This window comes from Megascapheus bottae, chromosome 16, assembly GCF_031878675.1.
Source record: "Megascapheus bottae isolate mThoBot1 chromosome 16, mThoBot2.hap1, whole genome shotgun sequence".
NCBI lineage: Eukaryota > Metazoa > Chordata > Mammalia > Rodentia > Geomyidae > Megascapheus > Megascapheus bottae.
Window position 1 is genome coordinate 40,533,942 of NC_143524.1, and position 17,600 is coordinate 40,551,541.

A 17,600-nucleotide genomic window follows, 5' to 3' on the forward strand; every position below is an offset into this window, starting at 1 on the left:
GGGGAGAACTGACCCCAAGCCCTGGGGGCCTCTTCTCCTGGGCTAAGAGTGCAGCGAGCCGGATGTGAGGGCTGAGTGGGCTGGTCCAGCGTGGTTGGCTTCCCCAAGGGCCCGCCCAGAAAGTCTCTCTTCTCATTGGCTGGCTGGGTTAGGGGGGGCTTTGCTTTCACCTCTTGCCTGGATATTCTCCCACCCGTTTCACCCCCACGCCTTCCCCCCAGGAGAAGACACTTAGGGCCCTCTCTGCTCAGCACACCTACTCCTCCCTTTGCTGATAACCAAGAACGTGGAGGGAAGGAAGGAGGGAGAGAGTGGAGGCCATGTAGAATTTGGACCCTACCTTTCAATGATTGCTTCCAAGGCTGGCTGACTTCCCAATAAACAGCATTCCTGTATCCACTCATCAGATAATCCCCAGTAGTGTTCATTTCTGGTGTGTGTGTGTTTTTCCTTTTTTTGGGGGGGGGGTGTTTGCTCTCTGGCAGTGAACAGTATGTCCAGTCTGCTGCTCCTCCCCCCCTGCTCCCCCTTGGAGTTTACATTCTAGTCAAGGAATACAGAGAGGGAAGTATGGCATCCCAGGTGATTGTGATTACCTTGTCTGTGAGGGGAGAGGGGGAATGAAACAGTAGGGGAAGGGATGTTGTGCTGGGAATGAAGTAGAGGGCGGGACATCTCTTGAAATGGACAAGGATGCTAAGGGTGACATTTTTGCAGAAACTGAGTGTGAGCCATGGAGCTATCTGGGAATTGATGAGAAGGAAATCAGAAGTGGAGAGACTGCCAGAGCAAGAGCCTTCCAAAATATTTCAGGAACATGGGAATTAAATCACCCATGATGGCAACCATGACTCTGTGGACAGAGAGCAGAATTTCCTTCACATCTCATCTGACCAGACAGCTCCTGTTGTACAGTCATGACCTTGGCTTCTGAAGATAGAGATCTCAGAGTTGGCTTAGAACCCAGTAGCTTGGAGAATTAGAATGGCTGTCTGTTGGCAGTTATGAAACATTCAAATGAGTAAATGGGTGTCTCAGCATGGTGTCTTTTTATTTAACTGTTTCTTTTTCCTTTCTGTGTCTACACAGCAGCAAGATTTAGGAGAATCTAGAGATAGCCCTCCCCTTGTTTCAGGTAGCATTTCTCCAAGTGAAATCCTCCCTCACTGGCCAAGTAGAAACCAGCATTCAAGTTAGTGATGGGCAAATGCACGTGGGACATGTGAGACAGCTGATCCTAAGGTGTGAGCGTACCAGGGAAGAAAAAGGTGGAATTGAAAAAACTCAGTCAGAAATCAGAAGCCCCGCTTGAAAAGATGCACGTGAAAACTAACTCAAGCTGGGTGCTGGGTGGAGCATGCTTGCAATCCTAGCTACTCAGGAGACTGAACTCTGAGGATCAAGGTTCAAAGCCAACCCAGGCAAGAGAGCCTGCTCTCCAATTAACTACAAAAAAGCCAGAAATGGAGGTTTAAGTCTGTGGTAGAACACTAGCCTTGAGCCCAAAAGCTCAGGAACATTACCCGAGCCTGAGTTCAAGCACCAGGACTGGTACCCCATCACACACACAAATACACCCCACCACTACTACCACCACCAACAACAAGAAACCACTAATTCAAGGCTGAGGATATATGTAGTTTCATGGTAGAACACTCAAGCTTGTTGGCTTGAGTAAAGCCCAAGGCTCAGCCCCCAAGACTCCTCACTCCTCAAGGGTGGAATAAGAGAACAATGTGGGGTGAAGGAAAACTCTTGCCTTTGTTTTGATTCCAATTTACTAAATCAATAGCCTTTAAATAATGTCCTGAGTATATTATATTCACAAACACATACATTTTAAGAGAAACTCTGATCTCGAAATATTCAGTTCTGATTGCACTAGGAAGTAGGGTTCCAGTGGTTGCCTAGCAAATGTGAGGCCTGAGTTTCATCTCAGAGCATCTGGCTAACCCCTTCTCTCCCCCACCCCCCAACCCTCTCCCCTTCCCCTGCAAAAAGAAGAGTCTGGATTCTGAAATTATTTCTAACATGCCCATACAATCACAAAAGATAATTATTTGAAAAACAGTGGAGAGACAGTTAAAGAAATGAAGGATTTTTTTTTTAAAGAAGCTCGAGGGCACCTTAAAAAATGAATTAAGGCCAGGCACTGGTGGCTCATACCTGTAATCCTAGCTACTTAGGAAGCTAAGATCTGAGGATCACAGCTCAAAGCTAGCCCTGACAGCAAACTGTGAAACTCTTAACTCCAATAAACTACTCAAAAAAGGCAGAAGTGGCTCTGTGGCTCAGATGGTAGAACATTCACCTTGAGCAAAAGAAGCTCAGGGACAGCACCCAGGCCTGAAGTTCAAGCCTCATGACTGGCAAAAAAAAAAATTAGGAAAGCACTTGAAATTTTTAAATTTTATTTGTGCATATATGAACTATTTCATTTTACATAAATGTTTTGGGATATATAGCATGTTTAGGGGGTCAGAAGTAACTACGTGCTTTGTAAGGCCTCCTTTCTTGCCACTCTGATTGGTAGAACATGCTTTCTCATTTCACACATGAGCCCAAACCCCCAAATCTAACATTAGAAAGTCTTAGAGGATGGAGTCATTTATTTGGACCCCATGAAGTCTCCATTACACTGTTTGATGCTCTGTCAGTCATAGCGTCATCCACCCTTGAGTAGTATTTAAGTAGTAGAAGCTCATTCTACTTATTTCTCTGCATCTGGACCCTCCTGGGAGTTAGTGTTTGTGTGTATTTGCCTGTGTGTTTGTTCAGTTCATTGAGGTTTCGATCTGTTAGCGAAATATTTCAAACAGCCACAGCTCTCTATCCACAGAAAAACAGATGTCTCTAGCTCTGTCAGCCATTAACTGCAAACATGAACTTCACCACTTTCCTTAGAGGCACCTCTTACTCCCAGAGCTGCCTAAAATCTCAGACTCAACAGAGGCATCTTACTTGATTCAGCTTTTTCTTGGTCTCCTCAGTGTCCGAGAACCTCATTCCATTTGTTTGGTTGGATCATCTAGGGTGGGCTCTACAGGTCTGAGATTCCTTTAAACAACAATAATAACAATACACACTTGTAAGCCAGGCACTAAAAGCTCATGCCTGTAACCCAAACTACTCAGGTTGTAGCCTTAGCCACGGCAGGGAAGCTTGGCCCAGAAGTTCGTTCTCACGGGTCAGTGTGAGTGCAATCCAGACATGAGCAGCTGTGATTGTTTGTCTCTACTGGAAACACCTGCCAGGTAAACCAGCTGGTGGTGAGTGAATTACTTGGCTCTGTCACCTAGTGCCTAACAACAAGACTCCAAAGTCATTTCTGTCATACAACAAAGCCCCTGATTGTTCAACTCCATGCCGTGTTGTTTCCCCAGTGTTGAGGCCACCATGTATAATGATACACAGTGTTCTGAGTGTCAGACATGCAGGGGTTCACTGTGTGCTGGGGGACAGGCAGATAGATACCTGCCTCCCATAGAAATGAAACTGGAAGTACAATGAGAGTATGTGTGAATACATTTGGAGTGCCAGGGACTGGTTTAAAATTGTTAACTTACAACATATAACAGCTCATCATTAGATTCTAACAAGCCTGTGAAATACTTATTATGTTTTTCACTGCTGAGCCCCTTACCCTGACATGAAAAATTAATTCAGCCAGTCACCTTCATAAATGCCATATTATTCAGATTAGAGTCAAAAGAGGGCACATTATTATGACAAAATTAGTTAATATATATACAAGGAAAGAGAGAATTGTGAAAGCAATTTGCAATTTCTGATGCAATAACATTTAGAAATTATCATCACTTAGGCACGAAACAAACCTCAATCTAAGCAGGTCTAGTGTGTGCTACAAAATCGCTACTCATTCTGGGCACAGTAGCACAAACCTGTAATCCTAGCTACTTTGGAAGTAGAGATAGTAAAATCACATTTCAAGGTTAGCCCAGGAGAAAGGTATGGAGACCTTGTTTCACAAACAAGCAGTTTGTGTTGGTGAATGACTGTGATCCCAGCTGCTGCAGAGGCGTGGGTAGGATTATGATCTGGGGCTGGCCTGAACCAAAGCAGCATTCCACTGTGTCTCCATAATGAACTAAAAGCAAAGGGCTGTGGTGGCAAGACTTAAATGGTAGAGCACGAAGACCTGAGTTCAGTTCTTTATTAACACCCAAACCAAAAAGTGTTCATGTGTAGTCCCAGACCTGGCAGCTCAAGTGTCACCCGGGGGGTGGAGCGTGATTGCAAAATCATGAGCCCACCTTGCACTCACTGAATCAGTATCTCTAGGACTGGCTAAAAAAAAGGGAGGGGGGCAAGTGGGAACGGGTAGTACTAGGGTTGGAACATAGGGCAGCTCATTTGCTAGGCTGGCACTCTACCACTTGCGCTACACTTCTGAACTGGCATTTTGCTTGCTAGCTTTGAGATGCATGTTTTAGACACTTGGGCCTGGGATAGCTTTGCATCACTGTCCTCCAGATCTCCATCTCCTGATTAGCAAGGATAACCAGCCACTGGTACCCAGCTGGAACCTGTTTTTAACAGGTGATTTTGGACTGCGGTAGATGGACTAGCCTTGAAATTTGAGGCTCCCGATCTCAGCCTCAAGAGTAGGCAGGATTATAGGAATAGGTCACCATGCAAAGCCAAAGGAAACGTTTTTAAGCTGAATAGATCATGCTATATAACATGACCCATTCCCCCCCTCCAAAATCAGTTTTCTCCCTTCCATGCGGTAGCATTCCCCAAACGTGAAATGGAAATTAGACTTCTCAATATTTGTATGTTCAAGATGTTGACATCTGAGATTTTATATTTGAAGTTTTTACATTTGAGGATTCTAGGCTTTAAGGTTTCTTTTCAAGATTTCAACATGATGAAATTCAGGATTCTGTCTTTCTGGATCATTTTTGTCACCAGATGTTAGCTCCTCTAAAAGAATTTTCCACCTCAATCTTTGGTTGCCTGAGGTTTCCTAGATAACAGTTTTAGTTGCATTTGAAGAAAAGATTATTTGAGTGTATAAAGTAGTAGGCAGTAACATTCCAAAAAGTGCTAGAGCTAAGTGTATGGGTGTTATAGGGATATGGAATTTTTGGTAAGGCTGATATATGAAGTTCAAAGGAGCCAACGGCAAAAGATGGCTAAGTATTTACAGCATGTAAGAAAATAAAAACCTAATTTCAGAGTTTAGGTTTTACATGAATTTTGAACTTTTGCATCTCATAACCAAAAGTTATATTTCAGAAGGGTCCTCTGAGTTTAATTTATACAATTTCAAAACTGAGATTAGCCAAAATAATCTAGCAGTGACCAACATATACTAAGTGAAGGAAGTTTATGTGGAGAGGTAGGAATCTGTGGTACCAAAAGAAATTGAAAAAAATTAGCTTGTATGTGATTCAAGTTTATCTCTCATTACCAATCCAACTTGCTTAAGATAAAACACACAGGCATATACTCACACCAAAAAAACTTAGCACTGGCTCCCTCTTGTGGTCACATGCAGTTCTACAGTTTTCATTACTTCACTGCAAAGCTGGGAAAGGGAAGAAGTCCAAGAAAATAGAACAGTGCATAGCTGCTCCCCCATAGCCCATTAGCCAACACTTAAAAAGATACTCTAAATCTAATTACATGACAATATCCCCAGCTAAAATTCTGGAACAGTAGAACCTTGATGAGTAAAGATTGGATAACTAGTTGCTCATCCTGGAGGGCAGCAGTAAGTCTGGCATGAGGCAGAACCCAAGATGCCAACAACCCACACAGAAGGAACTGCAGAAGCTCAGTCGTGTGTGTGTGTGTGTGTGTGTGTGTGTGTGTGTGTGTGTGTGTGTGTGTGTGTGTGTGTGTGTGTGTGGTGTAAATGGAGCAGGAATAGGAGTTAAGGGATGATTCTGTTGTTTTTCTCAGGCCCTTAAAAGGGTCAGAGTCACAGCAAATGTTAAGAATCCTGGAGTTAGGGGAACTTCAGATGAATGATTCAGTGAGAACAAGTATATTCCATCAGGACCAACTGAGGCCCTAGACCAGTAGTGATTATTTTCTTTTTTCTTCTTTTCCAGTTGTGGGGTTTGAACTCAGAGCCTGGATGCTGTCCCTGAGCCTCTTCCTGTTCAAGGCTAGTGCTCTACCACTTGAGCCACAGCACCGCTTCCAGTTCTTGAGTGGTTACTTGGAGATAAAATGTCTTACAGGCTGGCTTCAAACTGCGATCCTCAGATCTCAGCCTCCTGAGGAGTAAGGATTCAGGTGTAAGCCACTGATGTCTGGCTATTTTTTTTCTTTTTTAAAATAAGAGTGATACACAGAGGGTTACAGTCACACAAGTGAGGTGAGTACATTTCTTTTTTGGATAATGTCACTCCTTTGTTCTCCCCCAGTTTTCCCCCTCCCTCCTCATCCACGAGTTGTATAATTCATTTTTCAACAGTTTCTGCTGTCGAGTCCCATTCTTATGTGTAGGAAAAGAGTGATTATTACATGACTCCAGACATCAAGTAGGGTTCATGGAACAGTCAGTGCATTTATCTGCTGGCAGAATGCGTTAAGAAAGACAGCTCAGGGGGGTAGAACTATGTTTAACTTAGTGAATACAGTAAGCATACTTAAAGGAAAATGTAAGTTTCCAGAAACCAGTAACCATTTTGACCCAAATAATTAGGTGTTGAAAGAAAATACAATTAAAAGTGGTACTTTCATGTTTACCAGTCCTGGGGCTTGACCTTTGGGCCTGGGCACTGTCAGAGAGCTTCCTTTGCTTAAGGTAAATGCTGGATCACTTGAGCCACAGCTCCACTTCTGCTTTGAGTTATTAGAGATAAAGAGTCTCACTGTGTTTCCTGCCCAGGCTGGCTTCAAACTTAGATGCTCAGATCTCAGCCTCGTGAGTAGCTAGGCTTTGAGGGTTACAGGCTTGAGCCACCACGACAGGCTCATCTTTTGACTGCCGAAAAGAAAATCACAACTTAAAAACAAAACCCAAAAGTCAGCATCCATTATAATTAACATGTCAAGGAACATGCTGACGAATAAACTACATCTTTTTATTTATTTATTTATTTATTTTATTTTGCCAGTCAAAGGGCTTAAACTCAGGGCTTGGGTACTGTCCTTGGATACTTTGTGCTCAAAGTTAGTACTCTGCCAGTTGTGTATATGGTTGTAGGGAACTGAACCCAGGGCTTCATGCTAGGCAAGAATTCTACCACTAGGCCACACTCCCAGCCCCACTACATCTTAATAATTGTTTATAGTCAGAGCCTCTTCTTCTCCTTAGGATTTCCTATAAGTTGCCTTGTGAAATTTCCACCCTAGCCTCATGTGTAAGGATTTGCAATAATAACTTAGGACCTAAGTGGTGAAAAAAAAATTCCTAAGCTGGATGCTGTGGCTCATGCCTATAATCCTAGCTACTTAGGAGGCCGTGATCTGATGATCATGGTTCAAAGTCAGCCCAGGTACAAAAGTCCATGAGACTCTTATCTCCATTTAACCACCAGAAAACCAGAAGTGGTGCTGTGGCTCAAGGGGTAGAGTGCTAGCCTTGAGCTGAAGAGCACAGGGACAGTGCTCAGGCCCAGAGTTCAATCCCCATGACTGAGGGGTGGGGGAAATATTCCCCAAGTCTACTAAGTGTTGGGAACCTTTCTGCTGTGAAAAGGGGTATGCGCTCTGCTCAGTGGGAATGTCTCCATCATGAAGACAGATGTGGGGGCACATTAAGACATGTTTCTTGGCTGAAGACCTATCTGGAATCCTAAAGTGGAGTAACTTTTGTTAAGTTGAACCAGGGAGCTCTACCCATCACGTGGCCAAGATGGCGCCAGACAGGCCCAATCTCCTCACTTCAGTTTCACTGGAGAACCCAGAAATATACCTGCAAACGTATTTTCCCCCAGTGTTGTCATCCTTCTCAGTCCTCCACGAGAGGGGAAGATGGCGACAGAGCCCACGAGTAATACAGACTCTGGAGACCAAGACTCTTGGTACAGATCTAACTTTATTCCACAAAACATGCTGGCTAAATACAGATCAAGTGGTTGCAGCCACATCATCAAACAGGCAATGGTGTCTTGAGACACACCCCACTTGGTCCAGGTGGGTGGGGCCAGGTGCCCTCTAGCTCCTGACTGATTACATCACTGAGTGTGTACTGAGTGTGTACGTGCTGATGTGCAGATAGCAAGCAGCAGGTTACTTCCACACCTCAGTACTGTCCCATTAGTTAAGAAGTAATCTCAGACCAATGCCAATGCTTTCTCACATTCATCACATTCTCAAGATTCCCTCCTATGTAAATTCATAGATGCTGTAGTGAGTGGACACTCTCTCCATGCCCAACCAGTATTTCTTCCTTTTCAGGATTTGCCTCGCATATGAACTTTCTGATGTTTAATAAGGTTTGAATGTCGGTTGAAGGTTTTCCTACAGTCCTTACAGGTGAATGGTTTCTCTCCTGTGTGAATCATCTGATGTCGCAGGAGGGAGGAGCTGCGGTTGAAGGATTTGCCACAGACAACACATTCATACGGATTGTTTCTGGAGCAGGGTCTTGGGTTCCTACTCCAGTCTTCCCCCTTACAGAAGGCTTTTCCTCCTTTGTCAACTTCCCAGGCCTTAGCCTTGGCGTGGATCTTTTGGTGTTTCTTCAGGTTTGTGTGCCTGTTGAAGGATCGCCCACACTCACTGCATTTATAGGGCTTCTCTTCCGTGTGGATGATCTGATGCCGAATGACAGATGAGCTTCGGCTGAAGGCTTTCCCGCACTGACTGCATGCGTAGGGATTGAGAGTGGTATGATGTTCTTGGGGTTGAATAATGCATGTACTCAGGCTTACGGTCTGCCCATATTCCTTATCATCTGGATGTTGCTTATACACATACTCTAAATTAAATGTGAAGTTAGTTTCAAACTTATGCTCCTGTGGGGAGCTCTTTCTAGCAGGAGCTCCCTGCTGTACATCGCCAGCCACGTTCACGGACTGCTGCACGCCCCCGGCCATGTTCACAGACCGCTGCATGCCCCTGGCCACGTTCACGGACTGCAAGCCTGGTTTATCTTCATGACACTCAGGCTCTGCGGACTGTCTGTAGACAGTCTTACAAATGAAAGCCTCTTGTGGCCAATTGCTGTCTCTTTTGTTCTGGTTCATACATAACCGATCCTCATCTCCACAGACATCTAAGGAAGGATGAGAGCTTTTAGTAATCCTCGTAGCTGTGTCTGGGAATGACTCCTCCATTGAATCCCACTGCTGTGGCACTGAATCCGGGTGTTCTGAAACAGTCTCCAAGTCTAAGAAGAAATACAAAAGTAGAGGGATGAAAAGAAAGGAAAATGCTTCATGAAAGGGAAGACCACAGAAGGGTGGACATTTGCACATGGCCTGTTTACTAAACACAGAATGAAAGTGTGAGGGAAGATTAGGAAAAGATGTCTGAAAAGAGGTGCCAGCACTCACCTCCTCTTCCACAAAGAACCAAGTAACATGCATGCTACCACAATGGAAGATCTACAGGATATGGAAAGTCTCATGGACACATCTGACCTACCCACATTGAACTATTGAGATTTCAAAGACTGAATCAAAAGGCTTTCCTTTTCCTTTTGCAAAAGGAAAAGTCCAGGACTGAATAAAGTCCCTGCTTCATTTTATCAAATGACTAAAGAACTCTTTCAAACTACTCCACAGAACTGGAAGGAAGAGAATCTTTCTAAATCCATTCTATGAGGGGAATATTACTCACAAGCCTGCCACCCCCACTACACACACATGCCTAACTCAGGGCAATAATTTGCCTCAGAGGAAATAGAATCTGTGAATAAAATGCAATGATGCCTCTCTGCCTCCCACTCACTGAAGTTCAGGTGACTGAAAGGCAGAGCTGTACACTACCTGTGTAGCTTCTGATAAATACCCTGTATCTGCCTGCGCTTACCCAGAACCATCTTTTTGGAGCTATCTCCTTCCACGATCCATCTTCTTTTCTTATTCTCCAAGCTGGGGATCTTATCTGCTTCGCAAAGTAGATGAGCTGGTGAGGGGGAAAATAAAAATGACAACCCATATCCATGACCCTTCACACATTATTACAGCCAAGAGAAATCCATCCCAAAGCAGTAGGCTAAGATACTAAGATGACGAAGGCTGGGGCCAGGAAAGCACCCTGGACATGGCTATTAGAAAAGATTTCCAAGTAAACAGAGCAGGATGATCTTGCTATTGTACCTAATGATATTAGAAAGCCTGCCCCCAGATGAAGCCAACACCATCACCACTCCTAGAGCTTATAATGCTAGGTGAAGAGACTGCTAGTGGATGGACGGGCACCTTTATGCAAGGAGTTCAGGTTCCTATAGTTCTCCAGCATCTCATCTCTGTACAGCTTCTTTACAGCAGGATCCAATTGTCCCCACTCTTCCTCGCTGAATTCCACAACCACATCTTTCAGTGTTACTGATTCCTAAAACATCAAGTTCCTTTTCAATCAATGGTCACACCCCAAGTATTACTAGAGGAGGAATGGATTCAGAAAGAATAGTGTAGGAACCAGAATACAGACAAGACTGGTAGAATGTTTGGGGTTCTAAGTGTCGCGGATCTCAAACACTATGAAGGGCCCTATTGACTTGCCATTTAAATAGTCTGTCTATAATAGTCATAAAAAGAAATGAAGCAGGTCCGGGAGTTTGGCCTAGTGGTAGAGTGCTTGCCTAGCATGCATGAAGACCCAGGTTCAACTCCTCAGTACCACATACATAGCAAAAAGCTGGAAGTGGTGCTGAGGCTCAAGAGGTAGAGCTTTAGCCTTGAGAAAGTCCAAGGACAGTGCTCAGGCCCTGAGCTCAAGCACAGGACTAGCAAAAAAAGAAATGAAGCACAGTTCCTTATTTGAGATTGATCTGTGTTTTGAATGAGAGAAAAAAGGCAGTTGAGCCAAGTATTACTACCCCATAGTACAAGGGCATAGATACCTAAAAAGAATTCAGGATAGGAAAGTGTTGAAGAAAGGTTCAAAGGAAATTAATAATAAAAAAAATGGAGCCAGGCATTTGGCCTAGTGGTAGAGTACTTGCCTAGTATGCATGAAGACCCTGGATTTGATTCCCCAGTACCACATACATAGAAAAAGCCAGAAGTGGTGCTGTGGCTCAAGAGTTAAGAGTGTGAGCCTTGAGAAAGCTGAAGGACAGTACTCATGTCCTGAGTTCAAGCCCCAAGACTGGGGAAAAAAAATGTAGGCCCTATCGAAAAAGAGAAGGCATTCCTTTTTTTCAGATTGACGAAGTGCAGCCTTGCTGCTCTTCATCATGCAGGTCTCCCGGCATCTTGTAGAAGACTCAAAGTCTCATGCCCATGGATGGGAATGTTTGAGCAACTAGAAGTAAAAGGAGGTCATGCTATACAAGAACATACATTTTCACTCAAGGAAGGGGTTGTAATTCACCTGGGGCAAGCCTGCTGGTGAGTCAGCTTTCCCATGCTTCTCTTTGGAGTGGTTGTCTGGAAGGACAGAGTCTTGGCAAGGTGTGCCTAAGAAAGAAGAAAAATATTAGGGAAGTTTGGACTGTGACACCTTCTAGCAAATACAGTAATAATTTTCAGATGTTTCTCACAGGAATCATCTATAGAAATTGGCAAAAATAGGGCACCTGTTGCTCATATCTACAATCCTAGAGGCTGAGATCTGAGGACCATGGTTCAAAACCAGCTTATGCAGGAAAGTCTGTGAGACTCTTATTTCTAGTTAACCACCAAGAAAAAAAAAAAAGCCAGAAGTGGAGCTGGGACCCAATGGTAAGAATACTAGCCTGGAGCACTAAACACTCAGGCACAGTGCTCAGGTCCTGAGTTCAAATCCCAGGATTGGCATCAACCTAAATATATTCAGAATGCAAATCAAACCGTGTTACTCCAAGCTCAATGTGTAAAATCAAATTCTTGCCTCTATCTCACCTACAGAATGCAATCCAGGGTTCCTAATAGAGAAACAAAGTTTCTCAAGACCAAGAGCTTGACTCTCTCTGTTCTGAGAAAAATGTAAGTTTCCTTCCTGTGAGAAGAGGTCCACTATTCCCTCTCTCATGTTGTACATTCTCACCTTCATCTTGGAGCACTTCAATCACATCCCCTATGAAGGCTATAACATCTTTGCTGTTCTTTGGATGCTGTAAATTCACCCAGGTCCTGACATCTTCAGGGAGAACTTCCAGGAATCGCTCCAGCACCAACAGTTTTAGGATCTGCTCCTTGGTATGAATCTCTGGTCTCAGCCACTGAACACAGAGCTTCCAGAGGTGGTTCAGGGCTTCATGTGGCCCAGCCACTTCTAGATACTGGAAATGCCTGAACTTCTGACGAGATGCCTCAAAGTCATATGTGTCCATGGCAGTCATATGCTCCCAGGACATGTCTGCCCTCAGGAACTCACTTTCTTCATGTGGAGACACGTCCTGAGGGTTTGACATGGCCATCAACTGATTCTAAAGCTGCAGCCTCCTAAATGGAAGCTCCACTACAGTTCAAATTTGTCCTAAAAGATTCCAGTCCTTCTCAGTCTTGGGTCAACACCTGTTTACCATGTGTTGTGTGACTCATAGACGATGTTCTATCACCGTAAGGAGAAGAATCCCAGGAACTTCACATACACAGCCAGTTTTCAGCTTCTTAGGAGAGTAAAACAAGATAAACAAGAAATACCTTGAAAGAGTACAAATAATATTCCTCAAATTACTTAACAAGCAAATTTTATGAATCCATTTTTAAATTTCTCTTTCATTTTATTGTCAGGGTGATGTATAGAGGGGTTATAGTTACATAGATAAAGTAGTAAATACATTTCTTGTTGGACACTGTTATCCCTCCCATGTTTTTCTCCCACTTTCCCTTCCCTTCTCTCCCCCTTTTATTTCTTAGAATAAGAGAATATACTTTCACTTTCCCTGGCTAGCCCTTAGACACTCTTTTTAATTTTGGTGGTTCTAGAGCTTGAACTTGGAACCTTGCACTTGCCCACGAGAACATGTCAAACAAAAAGGGATGGCAGCCCAGCCAGGTGTTCAGAAGTAGGCTTGGAGGGCTTGTGGTCCCACCTGGAGAAAAATTTAGTAATCAGAATCACTTTTAAACTCAGGACCAACTCCAACCAAACCGACCAGATGACACAGAAAAAGAACAAGCAATCTGGGTGGGGCGGCTCACACCAGTAATCCTTGCTACTCAGGAGGCTGAGATCTGAAAGAGACTCTTATCTCCAATTAATCACTAGAAAAAGTGGAAGTGGAGCTGTGGCTCCAGGGTGGTAGTTTTGAACTGAAGAGCTCAGGGACAGTGCCCAGGCCCAGAGTTCAAGCCCCATAACCGACAACACTGACGAGGACAACAACAAAAAAGCAATGAACAAGAAAATTTAAAATACCACTAGAGGGAGAAGCCTTAAAGAGGCATTGTTCCCAGAAAAGCAAAGAACCAAGAGAGTATTGCCAATATATAAGCATGCTTACAAAAGCTTTTACCAGGCAATCAGAGAACCTTCAAGTACAAAAGCAAATGAGGGCAGTAGAGACTATTACTATAATCAACCTAGAAATTAACATGAACATCCCCCAAAATTTACCTACTTTGAAACTTCAATTTTTGCTTCTCTACAGTAACAGTGACAAAATATCTATAAATTAAAAACACACTGGGCATCCAGAATGAGATGCATTAAGCATTTACCCAGGAAGTGAAAAACCGCAGAAATACATGAATGAATGAATGTGAATAATTGCAGAGCTAGGAACGTAAGTGGGAAGGTCAGGTTTCCCTGCCTCCACTGAAGATTTCTGAGGATAGGGAGCTGGAAGACTGGCCCGCCATGACAGAGTAGCTTTATTCTGTAAGTAATGAATGCTGCAATATGCAAAGCCAAGAACTGTAAAGTTTAAGTTCTAAAATACTGAATAAACATCTGGGGAGGATGACAGTGGGACTGGAGTTCAGACAGTGAGCCACACCAGCTCATGGAGGAGGGACTGGGGCAGTTCAGCTGACAGGATTTTAGAGGATCCGATGAATATATCCAGGTGAGATGGTAGTTCGAGAGATGGTTGAGGAACTCGAAAATACCTATTATGTATGCCCAGATAGCAATCTGTAAGAAGAGCGGTTTTTAATCCACTGGGTAGAGGCTCGAGGTAGAAAAGGAGAACAGAAAGTCTGGAGTCAAACGACTAAGCCCCAGGAGGAGGTGTTCACGTGTGGAGGGAGTGGTGAAGAAGGACTGGGAAGGGATTCCCTCTCCCAGCAAAGGCGCCCCTCACCACAGGTGCTCCCTGGAGGCCTCAATTCCAGTCATTCCCACATCTGCAGGGGACAGGCGACTCTCCTACGGAAGGGCGGATCGTCCAGGGGTGACCTGGTGGGACCCCGTCCCACCTCCCCGCCCGGCCCCTCAGGCTCCGGCGCGCGCGCCCACCTCTCCCCGCACACACACACACCCATCCCGGGCCCTCAGCGGGCGCCCCGCGCGCACACCTGGAAGCGAGGATCCGCTCCGTCCCGCGTGGACGACCCCAGGCGCGACTCCCAAGTCAGCTCCCCATCCGGCCGCGGCGCGCCGGATACCTGCGAGCCTGGCTCCCAGCCAAGCCCGTGCAGTCACGCCCGGGTCCCGTCCGTGAGGAGCGGCGGAAGTCGCCCACCTGGCCAGTACAAATGCAGGCCACAATGACCCAAGAACTCGGCAGGGCTGGTTCCCGACCGGGTCAGCCACACCGCAGCTCACCAGTGCCCTCGGCGGGCCTGGGCGCAGAAGCAGGCGGCTGGCAGGACCCCCAGAAGCACCCGCGGCCTGGCTGGGACTCCAAGACCTCAAGGCCTCTCAGGCCCCGCCCCTTTCCGGGCCCGCCCCGTTCAGGCCTCACCCCTTCTGGCATTTGGCCACGCCCATCTCACGCCCCGCCCCTTCTGTGCAATAAAGACTGGGCCCATTGGCTGTCTTGGTGGATTGGAGAGATACAGAGCCCAACTTCCCTTAATTTCTCATCTCATTTTTGGAAATTGACCCAAATCTATTTTCTATCTGCTCTGTTTACCTGGAACCAAATGTCAGTGAATGTAATTTCAATAAGATATCGTCTTGTATAGTGCATGGTCTTTGCTGATTTATGGATTCCTGAATTCATTCGGGGTTTTGCATGTAGGGAAAGGACCTTGCAGATGTGAGTTCTGTTTTAGCTTGGTAGATGTGAGATGTTTGGTGACACCCAAGACACGTTGCCAATCGTGTACTTGAGTCTCCTGGAGCTTAGAGATGGAGGGCTACACAGGTGAAATCTGTGCCTGTTTGGGATAAATTAAAATGTGTGAGGAAGGGAAAAGGAGAGGAAGGGAGGGGGTGGTCAGAGAATTGATCCTAGGGACTAGGACCTGAACAGCAGGTCCTACAAAAGAGAAATTTTCCTACAAAAGAGAAAAGAGATTTAGCCTGAAATAAAGAAGTCTGGAACAAAAAGAAGGAAAGTGTTATAAAGGAGGGAATACTCAATATTTATTACAATATGATTAATATTTGATATTTGATTCAGGAATAGATATATGGCTGTAAGAGGGAAAAGGAAAGAACTCAAATTAGTAAGGAGGGGAAATGTTCCACTGGGAGCTTTAATTCTAGCCCAGAAATTGAGTAAGGTAAAAAGAGATGGAAATTGGATTTTTTGGACAACTTTATATTCATTACTATCATAAAGAAATTAGAGACAGCATCTTGTTTAATCATTATCACATCACTGTCCCCATTTTTTTTTCCTATGTACATGGTACCAAGGAATTGAACCCTGGTCTTCATGCTTGCTAGGCAAACACTCTACCACTAGGACAAACTCTCAGTCCTTGCCCCTATTCTTAAAGGCTAAATATCCAATCTCTCTCTCCCTCCCTCTCTCTCTCTCTCTCTCTCTCTCTCTCTCTCTCTCTCTCTCTCTCTCTCTTTCTCTCTCTCTCTCTCTCTCTCTCTTTCTTTTGCAACTGAGAGACAACAAATAACTTTCAGTCATTTGAATTTAGGTATACATAATCTAGGCTTAAGAGCTGGTAACAAAAAAAATAGACTTTTCATTAAAAATAGACTTTATTTCTAGGGAACTTTTAGGTATAAAAATTTGAGGAAGACATTAAAGAATTTCTTATAACCAGTTTCCTGATTGTTGATAGCTTATATCATAATGCTATATTTGCTATAATATACAATCTCATTATTAGCCATGGCTCATAATACCTTTTTTAGATTATTTTAGTATGTCTTCTTGGTTGGTTTTTTTTTTTGTTGCCAGGATATTATATTACATTTAGTTGTCATATGTCTTCAGGCTCCTCTAGGCTGTGACAGTTTCACAGTCTTTCCTTGGCTTTTTTTTTTAGACTTTATTAACATTGATTTTTACATCGTATTTCAAACATCATGTTTAACAAACAAGTATTCAAGAAGGGAATCTATATACAATCACTGGTACATAGATTTTAGAACAGAATTAAAATTGAGCTGAGGGTTAGTATGTCATAGATATATATTGATATATGTAATAAAATATTATGTCTATGGAGTATATACCCCATCATAGATTTTTATGTCTATGTAGTTATGTTTATATCTCCAAGACCTTTTGATAATCTTTTTTGTGTGCGTCAGCCCTGGGGCTGGAACTCGACTGGGGCACTAGCCCTGAGCTCTTCAGCTCAAGGCTGTCACCCAACCCTTGAGCCAAGCTCCACTTCCATTTTCTAGAGGTTAATTGGAGATAAAAGTTTCAGGTCCTTCTATGCCCGGCTGGCTTTGAACCTTGATCCTCAGATCTCAGCCTCCTGAATAGCTAGGATTACAGGCTTGGCTTTTCATAATCTCCATAGTTTTAATAAGCTAGGATCAAGTATTTTGTAGCATCTTTCTCTGTTGGGAAGTGCCTGATGTTTTTCTCATGATTGGGCTGAGGTTACAGGTGTTGGAAAAGAAGGTCACAGAAAGAGTGCTATTTGCATCATAGGACAGCTGAAGTAACAGCTATCAGTATGACTCCTTATCATCACTGGTTCAATCTTGACCAAGTGGCTTAAGAAATATTTAGTCAAAAGTTGTCATCCACTCACCCATTCCTTTTCCTCCCTTCTTTCTTCTCATCTCCTTCATCCATCTATCTATCTATCTATCTATCTATCTATCTATCTATCTATCTATCTCTATCTATCCATCTATCTATCCTTCCCCTCCACCTCTCTCTACCCCCTAGATCAGAAAATCCACAAATCCACAGAGCATGTACAGCAGCAGTGTCACATGAGGGATACAGACCATTGTAAATTGCACAATTTATTGCCAAATGGCTATTATATCCCCATCGGACCAGTTTTGTGATAAGAGTTTGGTCTTAGGGTTCTGGCTTCAGGACTAAAAGCACCAGTGTTTCAGTATGGCTTACTTTTAGCTTAAACTTGCAACTTAAAACTTGGGGCAATACATCATCTTGATAATGATTTCTGTATATATATGCTAAATATTGTGCCATTAGATATCTTTTAAGCCTATTATACTTTTTTCCATAG

At 43.9% G+C, this 17,600-nt stretch overlaps 2 protein-coding genes across 3 annotated transcripts; both read right to left on the bottom strand.

Annotated features, from left to right (window-relative positions):
- Positions 1–8,041: 8,041 nt before the first annotated feature.
- LOC150053265 (uncharacterized) lies at positions 8,042–11,557 on the bottom strand. Of its 2 annotated transcripts, none has more exons than XM_090349007.1 (2): positions 11,470–11,557; positions 8,042–9,316 (listed from the first exon to the last, which is right to left on the bottom strand). In XM_090349007.1, the coding sequence occupies exon 2, from the start codon at positions 9,261–9,263 to the stop codon at positions 8,379–8,381; it is 885 nt and encodes a 294-aa protein (XP_090205133.1). In that variant the 5' UTR covers positions 9,264–9,316; positions 11,470–11,557; the 3' UTR covers positions 8,042–8,378. The 2 variants fall into 2 exon arrangements, with proteins under 2 accessions (XP_090205133.1, XP_090205132.1); XM_090349006.1 differs by lacking the exon at positions 11,470–11,557 and adding an exon at positions 9,961–10,033.
- On the bottom strand, positions 10,318–12,490 carry LOC150053266 (zinc finger protein 215-like). Its single transcript, XM_090349271.1, has 3 exons — positions 12,124–12,490; positions 11,470–11,555; positions 10,318–10,485 (listed from the first exon to the last, which is right to left on the bottom strand). Exons 1-3 carry the CDS (start codon positions 12,488–12,490, stop codon positions 10,318–10,320), a joined length of 621 nt encoding a protein of 206 aa, XP_090205397.1.
- Positions 12,491–17,600: the final 5,110 nt, after the last annotated feature.